The 22,557-nt window shown below is 49.2% G+C and overlaps 2 protein-coding genes across 12 annotated transcripts in view; one reads left to right on the top strand and one right to left on the bottom strand.

Annotated features, from left to right (window-relative positions):
- Positions 1-156: 156 nt before the first annotated feature.
- MFAP2 (microfibril associated protein 2) lies at positions 157-21,691 on the top strand. Of its 6 annotated transcripts, none has more exons than XM_081203264.1 (9): positions 157-241; positions 14,034-14,099; positions 15,762-15,836; positions 16,355-16,387; positions 16,558-16,647; positions 17,492-17,530; positions 18,741-18,828; positions 20,784-20,857; positions 21,081-21,691. In XM_081203264.1, the coding sequence occupies exons 1-9, from the start codon at positions 172-174 to the stop codon at positions 21,182-21,184; spliced, it is 639 nt and encodes a 212-aa protein (XP_081059390.1). In that variant the 5' UTR covers positions 157-171; the 3' UTR covers positions 21,185-21,691. The 6 variants fall into 6 exon arrangements, with proteins under 6 accessions (XP_081059390.1, XP_081059389.1, XP_081059393.1 ...); XM_081203263.1 differs by having other exon boundaries at positions 15,759-15,836; XM_081203267.1 differs by lacking the exon at positions 157-241 and adding an exon at positions 5,746-5,880.
- CROCC (ciliary rootlet coiled-coil, rootletin) overlaps positions 21,692-22,557 on the bottom strand; it is an 83,479-nt gene continuing 82,613 nt past the window's right edge. For all 6 annotated transcript variants that reach the window (XM_081202872.1, XM_081202869.1, XM_081202870.1 and 3 more), the window contains one exon: positions 21,692-22,487. In XM_081202872.1, the coding sequence (XP_081058998.1) occupies positions 22,401-22,487 (87 nt within the window). In that variant the 3' untranslated portion in view covers positions 21,692-22,400. The remainder of the gene's footprint in view (positions 22,488-22,557) is intronic.

The following is a 22,557-nucleotide window of genomic DNA, read 5'->3' as shown; positions in this document are numbered from 1 at the left end:
AGGTGCGCGCGGGAGGAGGCGGTCCCGCGGCGTTTGGAGCGCCTGACGCGAGAGTGGGGCTTTCGACGTCGGCCGTAGTGGGACTAGTGCGGCCGCCATGTTGAGGGTGGCGGGAGGAGGAGAACGTAGACACAAGAAAGCGCAAGAGCTGAATTAATCCTGACTGCGGCCATGGAAGAGACCTCCCCTTGCTCCCGAGTTAAGGGGCTCGTGCGTGCGCGCTTCCTGCCCCTGCTCAAAAGTTGCCGTGGGTGTGTCGGGGGGTCCCAGGGAGGGTCACGGAGCTCCGAGGATCGGGGTGCCCCGACGGTCGCCTGGTGGGTGTGCCACGTGCTACGTTCACGTGTAAATGGGGAGACGCGCGTTGAGCACGGAGAAGGCTGCTGCGATTCTCCCGACCCGCCGCCTTCCTGAGTCCTTCCAGCAACGGGTAGCCTCCCGACTGTGGAGGCAGAGCAGAGCCATCGCGGCTTGTAGCTGTTGGCTACCCTCTCCCCCAGAAATTTGTCTACTCCTTTTATGACTGCACTATTTCTGGTTTAGCGGAGGCTGTAACCTGAAGCGTCTGTAACCTGAAGCGTCTGTAACCCGAGGTTCCACTGTATAGGACAGGATAGCGGTATTGGTGTGCTTTTCTTTCTCCACCTGGTGCTGAAATGACTTCAGAGCAATCCATTCCAGTCTACTGCAGCCTAACTCTTACATTTGTCACACGCACATAATTTTGTAAATCTGTGCTTTGCTCTCCGGAGCTGGAATATACAACCTTTTCCACACATACGCAGTCCTGTGCAACAATGCATGCAGTAGGCGGGGGCATATTCTGATGAGGGGATGAGCTTTCTTCCACTTGTTAAATTTCTGAAGAAGAGGGAGAAAGTGTGGTTGGAAGGAGTTACTTCTCCCCCGCCCGGCTCCTCTCTCAAATATCATGCAGATCATGTTCAGAACAGAAGCTTCTGGGCTACACTGACACAGAACGACTTGTTGCTGGAGCCTCGGAAGGGACAGGGCCTGGTGCTCCCAGGTGGATGGCTACAGGGGACTGGAAAGGACAAACATAAAACCCTTGCCCTGGTTTGCTCCACCTTGGGACCAGGTGAGAAGATGGAATGAGGCGAAAAAAGGAAAGGAAAGAAGTGAGAGGCAGGGGGAGCAGCAGCAGCCGCAGGGCAGAAATAGGGAAAATACAGGACAAAGTGTGCCATTTTACATTGAAATAAGGGACAATCCTGTATTCTACAGGGTGGGTGGCAACCCTGCCTGCAGTGCAGGAATCACAGCTCAATAATGACCACACAGAGATTTTACTTTCTTGGGCTCCATGATCACTGCAGATGGTGACAGCAGTCACGAAATTAAAAGACCCCTGCTTCTTGGGAGGAAAGCAATGACAAACCTAGACAACATCTTAAAAAGCAGAGACATCACCTTGCCAACAAAGGTCTGTACAGTGGTACCTTGGGTTACATACGCTTCAGGTTACAGACTCCGCTAACCCAGAAATAGTGCTTCAGGTTAAGAACTTTGCTTCAGGATGAGAACAGATATCGTGCTCCGGCAGCGCGGCAGCAGTCAGAGGCCCCATTAGCTAAAGTGGTGCTTCAAGTTAAGAACAGTTTCAGGTTAAGAACGGACCTCCGGAACGAATTAAGTACTTAACCCGAGGTACCTGTATAGTTAAAGCTATGGTTTTCCCAGTAGTGATGTATGGAAGTGAGAGCTGGACCATAAAGAAGGCCGAAGAATTGATGCTTTTAAATTATGGTGCTGGAGGAGACTCTTGAGAGTCCCATGGACTGCAAGAAGATCAAACCTCTCCATTCTGAAGGAAATCAGCCCTGAGTGCTCACTGGAAGGACAGATCCTGAAGCTGAGGCTCCAATACTTTGGCCACCTCATGAGAAGAGAAGACTCCCTGGAAAAGACCCTGATGTTGGGGAAGTTGGCGGGCACAAGGAGAAGGGGATGACAGAGGAGGAGATGGTTGGACAGTGTTCTCGAAGCTACCAGCATGAGTCTGACCAAACTGCGAGAGGCAGTGGAAGACAGGAGTGCCTGGCGTGCTCTGGTCCATGGGGTCACGAAGAGTCCGACATGACTAAATGACTAAACAACAAATGGTTTCTTGGGAGAAGCTATAGAAAAAAGATATGGAATTCACTGCCTGTTGCGCTTTAAATGAAAACTGTTTGAAAATGATGGACTCATAGAATCTTAGAGTTCGAAAGTACCCAGGGGTCATCTAGCCCAACCCCCTGCAGTGCAGGAATCTCAGCTAAAGCATCCATGACAGGTGGCCATTCAACTATTGTTTAAAAGCTTCCAAGGAAGAGGGAGAAGAGTCGGTGGAAGAAGATTGGAAGAAATTTAAAGACTATCTACAGAAATATTGTAAAATTAATGAATGTTAGAATGATGTTGGATAGAAATTAAGTGGTTTTCAGCTGTAATACTATAAGGGAATATGAAAAGTGGATTATTAATAGGTAAAAATTTAACGTTACAGTAGCTTAAGATTAAAGGCTAGGATAAACAAAGAGGGTAAGGATTTGCTGAACCAACAAACTGAACTGGAATACAAAAAAGGGAGGTGTGAGGAGGTGCGGGAAATAAGCTAATGAAAAATAAGTAATGGAAAGAATGAGTTGTTTTTAACCATTTTTATTTTGTATTTTCTTACTTTTTTATTTTTATTTTGTAATACTTTGAAAATCTTAATAAATATCTTATAAAAAAAAAAAAGCTTGCAAGGAAGGAGAGTCCATCACCTCTCGTGGGAGTCTGTTCCAGTGCTGAACGGCTCTTACTCCTCCAGAAGGAGGAGGACTACCAGGAAGAATGGAAGAAATTTAAAGACTATTTAGCTAAATATGTCAAAACAATTTAATTAGAAAAGCTTGCAAATACAAGATAGGCTTAAGATTTAAGTACGTAAGGATAGAATTCAAGATCTTTAAAGACAAATTTGAAAGAATGAAAGATGTTAAGTGACTAAGTTTACTTTTCGAGAAAATTGAGTTTGGAAAACCGTTAAAATGATATACAACAAAATTCAACCAAGGGGATTTGAGGAAGTCACTAATTAATGTTACCAAGATTTAAATAGGATATATGTTTGTGTGTTTTAAAGGTTTTGGAAAATTACGGTAATTTTAAAAAATGGGGGGGAGGGAGTTTTTCCCCCCCAAATGTTTAGTTAGAATCTCCTTTCTTGCAACTTGAAGCCATTGATTCGAGTCCTACCCTCCGAAGCAGGAGAAAACAGAGAAGCAGACACGGAGCAATGGATCCAAACTACAAGAAAGAAGATTCCACCTAAGCATTAGGAAGAACTTCCTGACAGTAAGAGCTGTTCGACAGTGGAATTTGCTGCCAAGGAGTGTGGTGGAGTCTCCTTCTTTGGAGGTCTTTAAGCAGAGGCTTGACAACCATATGTCAGGAGTGCTCTGATGGTGTTTCCTGCTTGGCAGGGGGTTGGACTCGATGGCCCTTCTGGACTCTTCCAACTCTATGATTCTAACAAGCATGCTCCCTCCTCCAAGTGACAGCCCTTAAAATATTTGAAGATCGCTATCATATCTTCTCTCAGTCTCCTCTTTTCCAAGCTAAACATACCCAGCTCCTTCAAGCGCTCCTCATAAGGCTCTTGATCATCCTACTTGCCCTCCTCTGCACACATTCCAGCTTGTCAACATCCTTCTTAAATTGTGGTGCCCAGAATTGGACACAGTATTGCAAACGTGGTCTGACTAAGGCAGAATAAAGTGGTACTAGTACTTCCCCTGATACTTCTGTTGATGCAACCTAGATGTACAGGTGGTATTTAACGTCATAACACAGACAGAAATGTCATTCTTTCGGATGTGGTGGGCATGTAAAAGGCTAAAGGCTTTGGGGAAATGATTTATAACGAAATGAAGAAGCTGTTCAAGAGTGCTATTCCCAAAAGACCTGACGTTTTTCTTATAGGGATAACAGGGACAGACATTCTGAAGAAGACAACCAAACTATTTATACATGTGACAACATCAGCTAGAATATTGTATGCACAGAAATGGAAAGAAGAAAAGGTTCCAGTGAAGGAACAATGGCTTTTAAAAGGACTGTGTGGAAATGGCAAAGTTGAGAACAAAATTAAGACACCAAAATGATGAACTTTCTGTAGAAGAGTGGAGGCCTTTTTCGACAATTCGGATTATTCCTACTTAAGTGTAGAACCTTGTATTTGTTCCTATTGAGATTCATTTTAGTTAGCTTTGGTCCCATTCTCCAATCTGTTAAGGTCCTATTGAATCCCAGTTCTTCTCTTCTGTTTGGAGTCATCTGCAAAGTGGATGAGCATCCCTTCAGTTCTTTCTCCCAAGTAAAGATGCTGAACAGCACCAGGCCTGGGACAGAACCCTGCGGCACCCCACTTGGCACTCCCCCCCCCCCAGGATCAGTGCTCTTTGGGTTCTGTCAGTCATCTCCAAATCCACCCAACATTGACATTTCCTGCCATACCTTTTACCAGCTTCTCAAGAAGGCTTTGTGGAAAGCCTTGATGAAATCAAGACGTTTTACATCCACAGCTTCCCCCTGATCCACCAAGCTTGCAACTCTTATCAAAAACAGAAGTAAGGTTGGTCTGGCATAACTTGTTCTTTAGAAGCCTGTTATGTACTGAGTTGAATAGGATCCAAACTGCAGCAGTCTGATTGGTCCTAGAACAATAGGATCCAAAATGCAGCAGTTTGATTGGTCCTAGAACAATGCAGCAGTATGATTGGTTGGCAGGAACCACCCAATCCTGCTCCAGATAGAAGTGAATCCACAACCTGATTGGCTTACAGTAGAATTCCGCAATTAGCCAATCATGTGCAGCCCATTGTGTAAATAATGTACCGTATATAAAGCAGATACTGTGAGGGGACTTTCATTCATTCCTCCTCACCACTATGAGCTGAATAAAGAGCATGAAATCACTTTGCGACTCTGAGTATATTTCAAAGCCCATGCTTGCTCTAGCGACCTCAGTATACTTTTCTAAGTCCTCACAGACCAATTGTTTAATTCAGTGTTTCCCAACCATTGTTCCGCGGCACACTAGTGTGCCGCGAGATGTTGCCTGGTGTGCCGCGAGATGTTGCCTGGAGGGAGGCGGGCGAGTCAGGCGGAGAGAGGCGGGGCGGCGGCGGCGAGGAGAGGCCGCCCAGCGCGGGGCTCTCGCCATCTGCCTGCCTGGCTGCCTGCGAGCTCAGCGGGCAGCGCCTCCGTCCGCAGCGCCCGCCTCGCGGCTCTCATTCCCTGCCCCTGCCAAAGCTCACCCAGCCAAGCCGCGCTCTCCTTCCTGCCTCGCTTTGCTGCCTCCTCCACCCCCACCCCCAAAGCTTGGAGGTTCCCCGGCAAGGGGGAGGGGAAAAAATTGTGCGTCCCTCCCGGCGTGACGCTGCGCGCTGACGTCACGGGGCTGTAATGGTGGTGTGCCTCGAGATTTTTTTCATCAAACAAGTGTGCCTTTGCCCAACAAAGGTTGGGAAACACTGGTTAATTATCTGTTGTAAGACCTTTGCTGGTCTCGAAGTCAACCTGTCTGATTTGTAGTTCCCTGGTCCTCTTCCCTCCCTTTCTGAAGATTGGGGCAGTTGCATGCCTCCAGTCTGCAGAGACCTCACCTGTTGTTGTTCTTCCCTGCTCCTTCTCTCTGGTTTTAATTAAGTGGGATGGGGTTGAAATGTGTGGAAACCCGCTGCCTTTAAAGCAAGGTAGCATTAGGACCCAGGGGAGAGGCTGCATTGCAAGACAGATTTCTTTCCTCCTCTCTTGAAAGTGGGCAAAAGAGATCCAGTCTCTGGGAGGATAGCAGGGGGACTGAGAGGAAAAGAGACCTTCAGACCAGTAAGTCACTCCTGTGTGTCTCTGTGCATGCACAGAGCTTTTGTGCCATTTTTGGATGTTCCTCTTTAGAGCTCACCAGTAGGCAAGAGTGGTGGGCAAAATGTACAGGGACCATTTCGCCTTCAGTCAGGATCACAACCCCCCCAAAACTAAAGCAAATGGCAGTGGAGGAGTAAGGGGGTGGGGTGGGAATCATTCGTGTTTTTCGGAAAGGCAGGTTTACATTTCTTGTTTTAACTCCAGCTTTTAATCCAGAGCAAAGGTGGCTTTGAGGGGTCCCTGGTTAACTTTTGTCTAAATACCAAATTGCATGTTGGCGTTGTTCTAAGGGAATTTCCAATGGAAGGGGAAACTTTGGTAGGATGAAGAAAAGGTAGTGAGATTAAGGACAAGATGTGTGCTCTATTCATTGTAAATGCAACAGCTCAGCGAGTGAGTTGGCCGGGTAGATGTTGAGCGCCCCCCCCCTTTCCATTTCCTGATGTCTGGAATTTTGGCTGGGGGCAGAGAGGAGGGGGATTGTCTTTCTTGGAAAGTCACTATGAAAGCTCTTGTAAGTAAGGGCTTGGGGGGGGGGGAGACATTGTGGGTTGATTTTGGAGGTCCAAAATCCTTGCAATATCTGTGTTGGTGGGGGGGGAGGGGGGTTCCCTTTTGTTCTCTGCTCCCTCTCCTGGCCTTTGGAGGAGGGGGCTTTTCCTAGAAGGTGGGGTTTCAGGCGGTTCCTGAGGCATTCTTTCCTTTGCAGGAGCTGACTGATTTTTCCCAGATGTGCCTTGCAAAAAAAACATCTGGTTTCCCTAAAAGTGTTACCCTCCCACATCTTGGGCATTGAGGAGGGCCTTTTCTCTCTCCCCCCCCCCCCCAATTTCAGCATCTTCTGCCAACAGCATCAGTGCAGTGGGGGCCTTGCAGGAGGGAGGGAGAGTGGGAGCAGGGTCTGGGAAGGGAATAGTCTTTTCTGGCTAGAGGGGGACGGTGAGGGAGGTTCTTTGATGTGGAGGAGGGAGGGCTCAACTACCCTATCTTGCTCCAATGCCCCTAGTGAACTTGCATTACATCTCTGCCCATGCGCAAAGGGCTTTCCCCCCACACCATGTAATTGGAGCCAGCCCGACCTACAAGCCAAATTTAATACATCTATTTAAACCAATTGCTGAGAAGGAGGCCCTACAGTCACTATGTGCTTAATTATCTTCTTGGGATGTGGGGGATGTTAGGTTTGGGGGGACACCGTTGTGCTCCTCCTGGGGTAGTTTTCCACCTTTCCCCCCCCAAAAAAATTATTGGTTTTCCAAATTTATAACAAACATAAAAGAAAAACATTACAATAGAAAAAAAAACCAACATTTATCCTAACTGTTATAATCCCACTTTTGTTACCATTGTTAGATGACTTCCTCAAACCTCCCTAGCTGAGTTTCTATATAGCTCATTGTAGCAGTTTTCCAATACTATTTTCCAATAAAATTAACTTAGTCAATTAACATCTTTCTTTCTTTTAATATTTACTTCTATCCATAGCGTTATGCAATTTAACATATTTAACTCCTAAGCCAATTTGGTACTCGCAAGCAATTCTACTTACAGGGGTACCTTGGGTTACATACGCTTCAGGTTACAGACTCCGCTAACCCAGAAATAGTACCTCAGGTTAAGAACTTTGCTTCAGGACGAGAACAGAAATGGTGCAGCGGCAGCAGGAGGCCCCATTAGCTAAAGTGGTACCTCAGGTTAAGAACAGTTTCAAGTTAAGAACGGACCTCCGGAAAGAATTAAGTACTTAACCCGAGGTACCACTGTATATTATCTTAGAGTATTTAACTAAATAATCCTTGAATTTCTTCCATTCTTCTTGGTACTCCTCCTCTTTCTGTTCGCGGATTCTTCCGGTTAGGTCAGCCAGCTCCAAAAAGTCCATCATCTGGTAGTTTGGCCACCTTTGGCCCCTACCCTGGGCTCTCACATGTGGCTTCCAGAAACTGACAGCATCCACATGCTGGGAGCAACATCAACTGCCCAGCTAAACTAGGTGAGGGTAGCCGGTGGATCTCAAACCCTCGGGTGAGTTAGGGTCTTCCCCTGCCTGTAAAGACAGGCTCTGACGGAGATTGAGCAGACGTAACCAAGAGTGGGTCTAATGGTCAAGAAAGTGGCTTCAGCCTGTGCTGTAGAAAGAGGCGAGGGGCAGATGGGGCTCATCAACCTGAGAAGATAGCTCACCAAGAAGGAAACGCTGATCCTAAACTTTTGTGGGTGCATTTACCTCTTGTTACGTTCCTGCACTTGTTTACAGTTTGCCTAATTCCTATGACATGGACGCGGGTGGCGCTGTGGGTTAAACCACAGAGCCTAGGAATTGCCGATCAGAAGGTCGGTGGTTTGAACCCCCGTGACGGGGTGAGCTCCCGTTGCTCGGTCCCTGCTCCAGTGTGGTGTAGTGGTTAAGAGCGGTGGACTCGTAATCTGGTGAACCGCCTTCGCTTCCCTGCTCCTCCACATGCAGCTTGCTGGGTGACCTTGGGCCAGTCACACTTCTCTGAAGTCTCTCAACCCCACTCACCTCACAGAGTGTTTGTTGTGGGGGAGGGAGGGAAAAGGAGATTGTTAGCTGCTTTGAGACTCCTTAAGGGGAGTGAAAGGTGGGATATCAAGTCCAAACTCTTCTTCTTCTTCCCCTGCCAACCTAGCAGTTCAAAAGCACGTCAAAGTGCAAGTAGATAAATAGGTACCACTCCGGTGGGAAGGTAAACGGTGTTTCCGTGCGCTGCTTTGGTTCACCAGAAGCGGCTTAGTCATGCTGGCCACTTGACCTGGAAGCTGTACGCCGGCTCCCTCGGCCAATAAAGCGAGATGAGAGCCGCAACCCCAGAGTCGGCCACGACTGGACCTAATGGTCAGGGGTCCCTTTAACTTTACCTTTAATTCCTATGACAAAGGGAGCAATCATGTTTTAAGCTGGCTGCACTGGAGATGCCCAGCCAAAGGACAAAGCAACTCTCTCCCTCTCTCCTGAACTGTGCAAACAGGCATGGCGAGAGAGGGGGGGCGGGGGATTTTGCTGCTGTTGGAGATGGATTCAGAATCCCAGCGTGGAAGAGGTCCTGCTGGCAGCCTGCTGCAGCATCCACCCCCCACCAGACTCTTAAATGACTTCTGCAGAGGCAGGGGAAAGCATTCCAGGAAACTTTCCTCAACTACGAGTCGGGTTCCAGGCCAGGCCTCTTTGTTCAGAGCACCTGGGCATCTATTTTAGTATCTGGCAAGGAGCTTTGCGCCTCTTTCCTTTCCTCTTCCCCTTCCTGCTCCTGCAGTGTTGGGCAACGATGCATGGAGAAATCGAAGCAATTAAAAATAAAAAGGGCACTGCATTGCTGGAAAGTGGTCAGGTTGAGTTTCTTTCAACAGAACATTTCCTGACAGCATCTCCCCTCTTAATTGGTGTTTCTGGTCTTTTGTGACCTCCAGACTTGAAGCCCTGCACCGCCTTCTACAGACATAAAAAGGGTTACAGGGAGTCCATGTTTAGGCTCCCTGCTCATTGTACCCGCAGCCTACAAAATTATGGTGGGAACAACACTGACACAACAAGGATGGTGAGCAGCCATGGTTTTTGTTTTTTGTTTTTAAAGTGGTGCTTCAGGTTAAGAACAGTTTCAGGTTAAGAACGGACCTCCAGAACGAATTAAGTTCGTAACCCGAGGTACCACTCGTGAGCAGCCATGTTAATTGAGATCCTGTTCTTTCGGTCTCTTGACGGACAGGTATTCAGATGCTGAGGGTCTTGGAGACAGAACTACCGTATTCTTCTCTCCATAAGACGCACTTTTTTCTTCCTAAAAAGTAAGGGGAAATGTCTGTGCGTCTTATGGAGCGAATGCGTGGTCCCTGGAGCCGAATTGCCCAGGGGCAAAAAGCAGATCATGCTTTCTTTTTTGAAAGAGGGAAGTGGGTGTTGAAACAAAGCCGCTGATCATTTGCCGATCGGGGAGAGAGATAAGGGACACTAGAGATAAAGGAGGCTGTTGCATGCAAAAACGTGGTTACAAAGCACAGATCCACATGGATCCTCAGGATTTTTGCATTGGATCACCCCAACTTCACCATCAGATCACATGTCTGTGGCCACAGCATGAACCACAAAAATCATACGTCCACTGTTTCGTTCAGAATATTTTTTTCCCCTTGTTTTCCTCCTCTAAAAACTAGGTGTGTCTTATGGTGTATCTGAAGAAGTGTGCATGCACACGAAAGCTCATACCAAGAACTAACTTAGTTGGTCTTTAAGGTGCTACTGGAAGGAATTTTTTTATTTTGATTATGGTCAGGTGTGTCTTATGGAGCAAAAAATACGGTATATATTTCAACCGCCTATGGGGTACATTTCCTTAGGCATCTCTTGCAGGGGCTGCATGCAAAACCATACCCTCCAAGTGTCCTGGTTTTCCAGGGACAGTCCCGGAATTGTGAAAGCCCTCCCAGTTTCTGATTTCATCCCGGGATGTCCCCATTTCCCCTGCCGGTGCTGAGCTCTGGTGCTTGTCCTTAACGACAGTTTGTGGCTGTGCGAGAGCATCCCATTGCCAGCCTCCTTCCTTGGGCAGCTCATAGTGGCTGCTGGAGAGTTGGCAAGGAGACGAGGCTGCAGCCAGTTCTGAGGGGCAGGAAGAAAAAGGGAGCGTAGCTGTTGTAAATAAAAAATATGCCCTTTTCCCTTATGGGGTATCCAAGAGCCCATATAGAGTCCGTACATAGGTTCCCTATTGGTAGGAGAAAATAACAGAGGCCAACCAGAGAATATTGAGAAGCAAAGCAGCTAGTAAGCCTGATCTTTATTGATCTGTTGCAACAGGGTGCTCCCCTTCACACGCAGGAGAGAAAGAGGACCCACAAAAATGTTGTGCAAGGGCTTATAAAGAGTTTTGAAATTCCCATCCTCTAGATCAAGACCACCCCCAGAAACATTATGCATACATCACAGAAGGGGTGTGACCTAAGACCACCCCTCAGATACATCCCACCTACATCACAGAAATTTTAATGTTGTTTTTCTCCTGTCACAGTTTATCTCCTGTCTGGCAGGTTACTTGACTGGATTTCCTGGGGAGCCTGGCCATTCTTTTGTAGTGGTAAAATACTTATTTCCTGGGCCAGGTCACAGGCTCACACCTTATTCATATCTTAAATGTGTCCTTAAGACAGGATTTGTGAGGAAAGAGACAATGAGGAGACTTTTCCAGTTTGACCTAGCAGAGAAAACTTTTGGTCAGTTTAGGAATCAAAATGGTTCCAGGTTGGCCTTCCCGTGCTGATCTATGTATGTGCGGTTATGAACATTGCCATATATCTAAGACCATAAAATTCCTATCACATAGCGAAGCTGAGTTCAAGGAGTCCTGATACTTTATTTTTTAATAAAATGTTGTGTGTCTGCGTCTAATCTTGCCCCTTTCTAAACATTTATTTATTATGTGTGTGTCTTTCGTTTTGTAAATCTACCAAGGAATAAAACGAAATCGGGACTTGCCCATCTTCTGATAGGAAGCACTCCGCAGGGGAGGGGAAACGTTGGGGGGAGGCAGCGGCGTAGCGTGGGTTATCAGCACCCGGGGCAAGGCAAGTAATTTGCGCCCCCTAACCCGGGGCAAGGCAAGTAATTTGCGCCCCCTAACCCCTAACCATGGTCATTAATACTGACGGCTCTACTCTGGGGCAAACGTCGTGGTGACTACTGCCCTCCGTGGTGTTGTTTTTGCAATTAAAGGACCCCTGCCTCAAATAAAGCATCTTGGGGATTGGGGACTGGGATTTGCCAAGGGAGCTGGAAATTGCAGTTCAGTGGCGGGTCAGGGGGAGAGGGTCCCTTCCGTGTCTGGGTGCCGCGGGCCCCTTTGCGCCAAGACGCGCGTCTTTGGCGCGGGTGGGGGGGGCCCCGTTGGGGCGGGTGGGCGGTCTTGGCGTGCAGGCACTAGAGCGCCGCCGATGGCGCGTTTGGCGGGCTGCGCGCGTCCAGACAGCGACCCGAGCCTGGGCGGCGTGGCGCTTGGTGCCGAAGCCTCCGCCCGCAGCGCCCCGTCGGGAGACCCGGCCGGAAGGAGCCTCGAGCCGGCTGTCGGACGCGGTTGAAGCAGCCAGTGCGGCATGGCAGGCGGCGTGCACCCCCTGCACCCCCCACGCTACGCCACTGCTCTCCGCCCCACCGCCAGGCTTCGGAGCATCCTTCCGAAGGCTGGCGGCGGGAGGAGGTCTCTCCGCCCCACCGCCAGCCTTCGGAGGAGGTCCGAGGACAGTGGGGTTCCTGCTTCCTCGAGGAGGGCCGGCCAAACGCGCCCCCCAAATGTTGCGCCCGGTGCGGCCGGCACCCCTGGCACCCCCCACGCTACGCCACTGGGGGGAGGGTCGAGGAAGGTCAGTTTTGGGGAGTGAGAAATGTCCCTACAGTGGTACCTCGAGTTAGGAACTTAATTCGTTCCGGAGGTCCGTTCTTAACCTGAAACTGTTCTTAACCTGAAGCACCACTTTAGCTAATGGGGCCGCCACACTGCCGCTGCACGATTTCTGTTCTCATCCTGAAGCAAAGTTCTTAACCCGAGGTAATATTTCTGGGTTAGTGGAGTCTGTAACCTGAAGTGTATGTAACCTGAAGCGTATGTAACCCGAGGTACCACTGTATTTTCATCTGAGGAATGTTGGAGGGTATGCAAGACCTGAGTCATCTTTCAGCGCAAATGTAGTTTATCTGAATGAATTCGCCATGGCCCTCAGGGTGACAGCAGTGAGCAATCATTCTTCGACGAAGACGTTGTGGAGGGTTCTCAGCAGTTAAAAATGGGGAGGGGGCAACCAGGGGCAGCCTTCCTGCGGGTTCTGTGCAGCTCTTGGCTTTGTTCTGAAAGCTCTGTGCAAGCAGTCAGTTTAGACTTCTGGAATGAGCTATTTAACCATCAGAGGAGGAGGAGGGGTGACCCCTCCCACCTTTGGCTTCTTCCACAGTTAACATGTGTCTTCCCCCTGACTCCCCACAACACACACTAAGGAATGCAGCCCTCAGGCGGAAAACTGCTTGCCTGCCCCAGCTTTTGGCGAGAGCTCTTGGTTTTGTGTTGCTTGTTAAATGTACAGTGTTCAGTCAACAGAACATTTGGCAGGTGCCCCCTTTCCAGTTTTCCTCTCCCCGCCAGGGTACCGCAAACCACATCTGGCTATGCGCTTCTGATGGAAATTGCAGCGTCCCCAATGGAAACCAACAATAACAACTGGGCTCCGCTGAGCCTACACATTTGACTTTCTTTGTGCCTAAATCCCCCCCAAAGGTTTCCCAGGTCTCCAGTGCCATTTGGGGACAGATTTATTGGTTCTGCAGCAGGGCACAAGATCAACAGGGGCTTTGCAAAGTCGGCATAACTTTTTGAGAGCTTGTTTTGAGGGAGGGGCAGGACTTCTGCTTTCCAATCCCAACAGAAGCTGAAGGCAGGAGGTGGAGGAGGTGTATGCAGACACTGCTAGGCCTGCAGAGGCCATGCCTGGCAGGACCCAGGGGGTCTCTTGGGAGTGGAAAGGAATCTCCATCTTTCTTTCAGACAGGAGACAGCCCAGATCTCCTCTAAGGTGTGTTTTTCTGCACAGTTGCCATGTGATTACTTGGCATGCCAATAAAATAAATGCGAAAGGGCGGCCGTATGAAACATAAAGGTAAAGGGACCCCTGACCATTAGGTCCAGTCGTGGCCGACTCTGGGGTTGCGGCGCTCATCTCGCTTTATTGGCCGAGGGAGCCAGCGTACAGCTTCCAGGTCAAGTGGCCAGCATGACTAAGCCGCTTCTGGTGAACCAAAGCAGCGCACGGAAACACCGTTTACCTTCCCACCGGAGTGGTACCTATTTATCTACTTGCACTTTGACATGCTTTCGAACTGCTAGGTTGGCAGGAGCAGGGACCGAGCAACGGGAGCTCACCCTGTCACGGGGTGACGGGTATGAAACATATTGCAGTACAAAATGGCATTAAAACATAAATATGGGCACACTTTCCATAAGGATAGATGTGGTAAGGAGAACAGTCAACACAAATGTCAAATGAACGGCTGCACTTTAGCCCAAGCTGTGCTGCTCAGCCTTTTCCCCTTCCTGACCCTACGGGTGTTTCTTCCCCAGCCCAGCAGGACTGCCCCAGACTGAGAATGAGGAGGACATTGAATCTCTTCCTCCTGTGCCTGCCAGGTGAGTGGTAATGGAAGCAATCTGATCCAGGGCTCTGCCTCCAGAACCTCTCTTAACTTGCTGCCCTTGAAAATACAAGGTGTGACCGGAAAGTTCGGTGAATGGTCACAGAAATCAGACAGCGAGAAATATTCAAACATACATGCCTTTTTTTGTTGTTGTTTAGTCGTGTCCGACTCTTCGTGACCCCATGGACCAGAGCACGCCAGGCACTCCTGTCTTCCACTGCCTCCCGCAGTTTGGTCAGACTCATGCTGGTAGCTTCCAGAACACTGTCCAACCATCTCGCCCTCTGTCGACCCCTCCATCTTTCCCAACATCAGGGTCTTTTCCAGGGAGTCTTCTCTTCTCATGAGGTGGCCAAAGTACTGGAGCCTCAGCTTCACGATCTGTCCTTCCAGTGAGCACTCAGGGCTGATTTCCTTCAGAATACATGTCTTACAGGCCTTCAAAGTAGGCCCCCTCTGATATAATGCACCGTTGACAACGTTCTTAGAACTGTTGGAAACTTCTGGAGAAGCCCTCTTTTCATAATGCTTTCAGTTCCCTCGTCAGAGCAGCTCGGACGTGTGAAATGTTGGGAAATCTTTACGCTTTCAGTGCAGATTTCAGTTTTGGAAAAAGAAAGAAATCCGGTGGGGCCAGATCGGGAGAATATGCAGGGTGGGACAACTCAGTAACCTCAGTAACGATTTCACACAGAATATGCAATTATTCCGCCATCTGGATGCACAAATGCCGATCCCGCATTGTCAGGGAACTGACATCGGAGCAAGAGGCGAAGGGGAGGCTCCCAGATGATGCTGGCGAAGGACCCAGCAGCAGGGGGAGAAACAGCTCAGTAGAGGGGGAAGCCAATCAGCGCAACACCAGGGATAAAGGGAGGCAGACGGGGGAAGTGGAGAGAGGGCTCCAGGACTCTTCACTGGACATCAGTGAGGAGAGCCCAGGTCCTCCGCTACCCACGCCTTCCCTGCGCAGAAGACTCCCGCGCAGTGAGAGGAGGAGGAGACTGGGTGTCAAACAACTTTTATGCTAGAAGAGGTTCAAGAAACGCCCACTGACGGATTCTGCCAGTGACTGAGGCAGCCACTATGAGAAGGGGCTGTGCAGTCAGAAAGGTTTAACAAGGCAAATTAACCAAGAAAGGCACCAGTTTACGTACGAGTAACTCATACCTATTACACGCATCAATAATTCATGGACTCTGTCGGCATTTGCTGCCGTTCAGCTCGTCAATGGTCTTCCAAACAGAGGGTCCTCTTCGATGGTTTGATTTCTGTGACAATTCACCGAACTTTCCGGTCACACCTTGTATTAAAAAATGATCATCAAGAGCTTTTGGGGGGCGGGTGTAGTGTGTGTGTGTGTTTGTGTGTGTGTCCGTCTGTCTGTCCATCCGTGCAGCGAGAGAAGCATTTCAGGGAATGAATGTGGCTCAGGGGTGGAGAATCTTTGCATGCAGAAGGTGGGCTGCACTGGTGTGCCTTTTCCATTTGGCCCTTTGGGGAGCCAAGCTTGGCTCTTGCTGCAGAGTGCTCGGGGCAGGCAGACGCTTCCTTCTGGATTCTCGCAGTATGCAGCTGCAGCCCCTAGACTGCACCCGTGATCTGGTGGTGATGGGGAGACCCAGCTGAGCCCCTGCCTCTTTCTAACCAGCAGCACTCCTGGCTCAAGGGCAATACGACATCGAGGACCCGGCCTACCATGACACACCTTACGTGCCTTATGAAATAGGTGAGTGCATTGCAGCCTGGCGGAAACTCCCCACTCCCTGTCTCATGCCATTCAAATCAAGGACACTAGGCTGTGCATACCTTAGAACTCTCTCCATCTGGGGAGCAGCCAAAGGTTGCAAACCCCAGGATCTCCCAGCCACAATGTGGGGAAATGCTATCGCCTCTGCCCCCTGCTCCCCATCCTCCTGCGAAACACAGCCTCAGTGGAATTAAACTGTGCATCTTTGGTGTTATGTACTGAAGTTCTCCCCCTGGGCCAGCAGGGGGATACTGTAGATAGTTTTCACTCAGGTCCGCATATGCAAATAAGGGATTGAAAGTGACATTCAGTGATTGGATAGTTACAGAAAGTTGCTACTGTTTCATTGTAGTTGAGCTCTATATAAGCAGGTTGGCTGAACCCTTCAGTTCAGTTCTGTTCTGGCCTGTGAATAAACAAGAGCTGTTTGAAGAATCGCTGTGTCACCTGATATGTTCACCCACAACCTAACATTTTCCTTCCTTCTTTTTTTTTAGACAGCCAAGATTATTATGACTATGCTGGTAATGGTGAGTCAACTTTTCCCTCTGCTCCGTGGGAGTTTGGGGGAAGGGAAGAACTTATTTCCACCACAATCCCCCTCAAAAGCACGTCCTGAGCCTTAGACTTTGGGGTGGAAATGGGAGAGCCAGGCTGGCTGAAGCTGAACCTCCTCCTTTTCCCTCCCCACTTTCCACAGCAGACATTGCTCCACAGACCCCGGAGGAGCAATATCAGTACCAGTCCCAACAGCAGAACCAGCAGGAAGTCATCCCTGCGCCAACCCAAGGTAAGCCCACCTTCTTTTGGTAGGGAGGTGTTGTGCAAGGGGCATTGCACCACAACCACCAGAAGGAGAAGCAAGGGGAACAATGCAGGGAATCAGGGCCAGATTAAGACCTTCAGAGGCCCTAAGCACTTAAAAGATCTTGGTGCCCCCATATATATCCAATTCAAAACTTAAACCATAAAATCAAATTTTTAGTTTTCAAAACAAAACAGAACCTGCAGTAAGATGGAAAATGTTTATTTTTGCATACTCCCACTTTGTTTATATTTGAAATTTTTTAATCCGACTTTTAGCCAAGTCTTTGATCAGATCCTCAAAACCAATCTTACGTAACACATCTGCTTCTACAATTAGTAGAGAACAGGCATCCAGCCTGCCTTGTCGCATAGTTGTTCTGAAGTTAAATATACGTCGGCTGAGAAAATGAACGCTCAGCTGAGCAACGGGTGACCATTGATGTTAAAAATCCGGCCATGGGAAATTTCTGTGGTCCCCCCTCACTTTCCCTTGATGTCCTAAGCATGGGCTTATTTTGCCTAACGGTTAATCCACCTGGTGGGGGGGGGGGGGAAACAACGCTTGGCCCCTGTTGCTGGGAGCTGTGCAAAAAATGTCAGACTCCTCCTCTTCTGGAAGGTCCAAACTGATCTGCTTCAGTTATAGAGAGTTTAACTATTGAGATATCCCTGGCTGGCTGTGTTGTGGCTTTCATATTGTGGTGTAAATAAAGGCAAGGCCACAAGCCCATCCCTGTTTGCACCTGTGCTTGCAATGAAAACTATCAAGAGCCCTGAAGTTGGATCTGTAACCCTAATTCTCTTTCCCCCTACCTAACCTGTTCTAGATGTTCCCGAGACAGAACCCACTGAACCAGGCCCCCTCGGTAAGTAAGCATGCTGTAAAATTTGGGGTTGCTTGTGTCAGGAGCTCGCCCTACACTCGAGTAGGACCCTGGCAGAGACACATGCCCAACTGGCATGTTCTCTCCCTCCTGGTCGTTCGTTCAGGAGCTTAAAAAGTTTTCTTCAGCCCGAACATCACAGCGACCGATGCCAACAGACATTGGCACACTTAGGGATGTGCAGAGTCTGCGCAGTTCGCGTGAGAGACCTCAGCATTTTGGCTAATCTACTTTATTTACATATAAACACACACGGAGCACTGCAACATGGCTCCCTCTCTCTCTCTCTAGCATCAGACAGCAAAGAGAAAGAGCAAAAGACAATAGTCCCACTTCACGGAACACAGTAACACAAACATCCTGTCTCCGTCACTTCCCACTCTGTGGAGTCAAAACATATACCGTCATGTGATAGACAACAATCCCATGACTGCAATCACAGAGCAGGAATTCTAACAGCTTGGTGGAATTTAAATCAGCTTCCCAGCTGTGACATTCATGTTCCCATTCTTATTTGTAACCACGATACTGTGCTTTCTTAACGGGGAGGGGGTTATGATCAAACCCTCCCGATTTTCCAGGGACAGTCCTGGAATTACAAAAGCCATCCCAGCTTCCAGTTTGATCCCAGAATGTCCCTATTTTCCCTGCCTGTGCTGCAACTGCTGCCGAGAGCAGGGAGGGAGATGAGCCTTGTACCAAACGGTGGCGGCAGCTGGCCGAGTTTCGTGTTTTCGTTCTTATAAACCAGCCTGAAAATTCTTTTGAATGAAAGCCAGTATAGGAATGAATGGAAACGCTTGTGATCATTGCTCAAGTTGCTTGCCTCTTAAGTGTTAGTGAATGAAGGCAGCCTATTGCAGCTCTGAGCTCAGCGTTGACCCCAGTGCCATGACTTGATGCTTCGGCCTGTAGACTCTGGCACAGCCTTTCTCAACTTGTGGGTCGCCAGATGTTGTTGAACTACAACTCCCATCACCCCTAGCTAGCAAGGCCAGAGCTCAGGGATGATGGGAGTTGTAGTCCAACAACATGTGGGGACCCACAGGTTGAGAACCGCTGCCTGAGGGCTGGTGTCATCCAAAACAACCTCTGCCCCTGAGGCTCTACAGAAGAAATCGCCCCACCCCAAAGCTCAGGGGGTCACTGCACTTGTAGTAACTCACTCCATCCCCTTCCTCTCCATTCCCAGACTGCCAGGAGGAGCAGTATCCCTGCACCAGACTCTACTCGGTCCATAAGCCTTGCAAACAGTGCCTGAACGAAATCTGCTTTTACAGGTGAGCAGCCACTGGAGGAAGGTCACTATCTGGCTTAGGGAGAGTCCTTCACCCAAAGACCCACAGAGGATGGGGACAGATCTAAAGAGGGTGTTCACTTGCACCTCCGCCAGGCATGGAAAGCACCTCTGTTGCTCTTTCAAAGCTCGCAGTAGATGGAGGCCCCCCCAAACATCTGGATGGGCCACAGTTGGTTGCCTTCTCTGCAGAGATTTGAGCAGAGCTGGGTGATATCTGGTTTCCAACATCGCTATATATCGCCAGCTAGGGACATGGGTGGTGCTGTGGTCTAAACCACTGAGCCTCTTGGGCTTGCCAGTCAGAAGGTTGGCGGTTCGAATCCCCGCAACAGAGTGAGCTCCCGTTGCTCGGTCCCAGCTCCTGCCAACCTAGCAGTTCGAAAGCACGCCAGTGCAAGTAGATAAATAGGTACCACTGCGGTGGGAAGGTAAATGGCATTTCCGTGTGCTCTGGCTTCCGTCATGGTGTCCCGTTGTGCCAGAAGCAGTTTAGTCCCGCTGGCCACTGACCCGGAAAGCTGTCTGTGGACATACGCCGGCTACCTCGGTCTAAAAGCGAGATGAGCGCTGCAACCCCAGTTGCCTTTGACTGGACTTAACCGTCCAGGGGTCCTTTACCTATATCACCAGCTAAGCATCGCAATATACCAATATATATCACAATGTCTGAAATAAGGATGGAGTTACGCAGAGTCACTGGCTGGTTTCACAGTTTTCCCCACATTGTGATTCTTTCATAGCACACGTACACATACCAGATCAAAAATTATAAAACCTATATTAGATTTTGTTGTTGTTGTTTAGTCATTTAGTGGTGTCTGACTCTTCGTGACCCCATGGACCAGAGCACGCCAGGCACTCCTGTCTTCCACTGCCTCCCGCAGTTTGGTCAAACTCATGTTCGTAGCTTCAAGAACACTGTCCAACCATCTTGTCCTCTGTCGTCCCCTTCTCCTTGTGCCCTCCATCTTTCCCAACATCAGGGTCTTTTCCAGGGAGTCTTCTCTTCTCATGATATGGCCAAAGTACTGGAGCCTCAGCTTCACGATCTGTCCTTCCAGTGAGCACTCAGGGCTGATTTCCTTCAGAATGGATGCGTTTGATCTTGCCTCCTCCAGCACCAGAATTCAAAAGCATCAATTCTTCGGCGATCAGCCTTCTTTATGGTCCAGCTCTCACTTCCATACATCACTACTGGGAAAACCATAGCTTTAACTATACAGACCTTTGTTGGCAAGGTGATGTCTCTGCTTTTTAAGATGCTGTCTAGGTTTGCCATCACCTTTCTCCCAAGAAGCAGGCGTCTTTTAATTTCGTGGCTGCTGTCACCATCTGCAGTGATCATGGAGCCCAAGAAAGTAAAATCTCTTACTGCCTCCATTTCTTCCCCTTCTATTTGCCAGGAGGTGATGGGACCAGTGGCCATGATCTTAGTTCTTTTGATGTTGAGCTTCAGACCATATTTTGAGCTCTCCTCTTTCACCCTCATTAAAAGCTTCTTTAATTCCTCCTCACTTTCTGCCATCAAGGTTGTGTCATCTGTATATCTGAGGTTGTTGATATTAGATTAGAAGGTGATTTCTAAGGCATCTGGCCCTCGGTGTGTTCTGTCTGTGGTACGAGATACTGATCCCCACTCCAAATGCCTGCCAAGGCAGAGGATTGAGAAGCAGTGCTTTTTAATTTCTGAACGCCATAAATCAACTTCACCACTTAACAGCCATTGCTGTCCTCTTTTAACGGGCTTCGTGCGCAAGCCAATGTCACAGGAGGACCTTGAACCCTGGAGGGTGGGAAAGGGTGGCATTGCTCACTAATATCTTGGGCAGAGCGAAACGGCGGAAAAGGTTCTAGTGCAGAAACGGCCACGGAGGGGCGAGGCCCAACTGCAGGGCTGCGACGTTCTCTTCACCCCCTCGCACAATCTCTCCCTAGCCTCCGCCGCGTTTACGTGATCAATAAGGAGATCTGCATCCGCACCATCTGTGCCCATGAAGAGCTGCTCAGAGGTAAGCAGGCCTGGATGGGCCACCTTCCCCCCCCCCCACGCGTTGCCTCGGAAAGCCCAGCAGATGAAGCAGTCCTGGGGGCAGACATGGGCTGTGAGGGCCATGGGTGGGCAGTAGCTTTCCAAAGAGGGCATCTAGCCCCGATACGATGGATCTCCGCCTGCTTATGAGGTCTCTGAGGGGCTTGAGGAGACCTCTGTTTGCTCCCCGCTTCCCCCTGCAGCTGACCTTTGCCGGGACAAGTTCTCCAAGTGTGGCGTCATGGCGACCAGCGGCCTCTGCCAGAGTGTGGCCACCTCCTGCGTCAGAAGCTGTGGCGGCTGCTGAGCTGGAGCTGGACAAGAGGGGAGCCCTTTCTGCACCACGGATGCCGCCGCAGGAGCCCACCCCCAGAGGAGGAGGGAGAGTGACTCAGCCGCAAGACCGCCTCTCCTGACTGGCGTTTTGCTCCTTCTGCTTGGCCTCACAGGAAGTCATTGGTGCTATTTGAGGCGGCGGCGGGGGGCAAGGGCAGAGTCCCACCTTGTGCACATTCATAGTCTAGTGTGTTTAATTTTCATTACTTTTTTTTTATTAAAAAACGGTGCTAGAGGGAAAGCAGCTTAACCCGTGATTCACGGGCTCTGCAGGGGCCAGTGGGATATTAAAAACCACTAGGAGGGCCAAGGGGCTATTAAGACTCCCATTTCCATTTCCCCACCACCATGAAGCGCAACCAAAGGTCAGGGTGCAGCTGTTTTTACTTCCCCCATAGCTGTACGCCTACTTTTTGTATGATTCCCCCTCCCTACTTTTCTACAAAACGTTTAAATAAATAAAACAAACCCCTAAGTATTGCAATTTCTTTCCTCCAAGAACCAACCGAGTGTGAGGAGGTTTTTATTCTTGTTCACATTTATCCATAATAACAAACACCACCAGAAATATAAAAATATAAGTTTCTACGTTCGTTGATTAACGGTTACACAAAGAACCAAAGAAAGAGAAATATATACATACACAATTAGTGTGAGCATTTTGGTAAAAAACAACCACCACCAACACCACCTTGGTCACATTTAAGAAAGGGAGGAAACATCAGCCTAGATGGATTGATCTGTGCCTCCTCTCAGGCCCCTCTCCCTGCAGGGCTTTGCCTGCCCCCTCACGAGCCCCACAGCTGCCCATGGGGCAGGGGGAAGAATAGCGCTATTTGAAAATAAACTGTGACAAAATGCATCTCTTTGCAATGGTGAGCCGAAGGGAGGAGTTCCAGATGCAGTCCAAATAGGCGTCAATTAAAATAAAAAGCGCGGCTTGTGGCCAACATTAGTCCTATTCAGAGTAGACCCAGTGGAATGAATGAACTTCAGCCTATTAATCTGAATCGGTCAGATCTGAGCAAATGGGCAAGAAAAAAAGAAACCTTGCCATTTGTCTTTTACACAAATCAATGGAGAGGTTTGCAGATCCCAGAAGCAGGCTGGCCAAATGGTGGTTAGCTTGTTTAGTAGTAAGAAGGTGGGACACAGGGTTGTTCATGGTGGGGGGGGGGGTGTCCAGCCTAGGGGGCCGAGAGGATGGATGCTGGGGTGAACTTGGCTTGGCCCTTCCGTACCTCCTGGTGCAGCTGCTCCTTCAGGGTGGAGATCTGTGGGAGAAGCAGGAAGCAGGGGTCATTTGGGTCCTCCTGTGGTCATAGCACCCCCCCTGCCTCCCGG

Source organism: Podarcis bocagei (genome assembly GCF_964188305.1).
Source record: "Podarcis bocagei genome assembly, chromosome: 7".
Taxonomy (NCBI): Eukaryota; Metazoa; Chordata; class Lepidosauria; order Squamata; family Lacertidae; genus Podarcis; species Podarcis bocagei.
The sequence above is the reverse complement of the archived record's forward strand: the minus strand, read 5'-3'. Positions and strand labels throughout refer to the sequence as shown.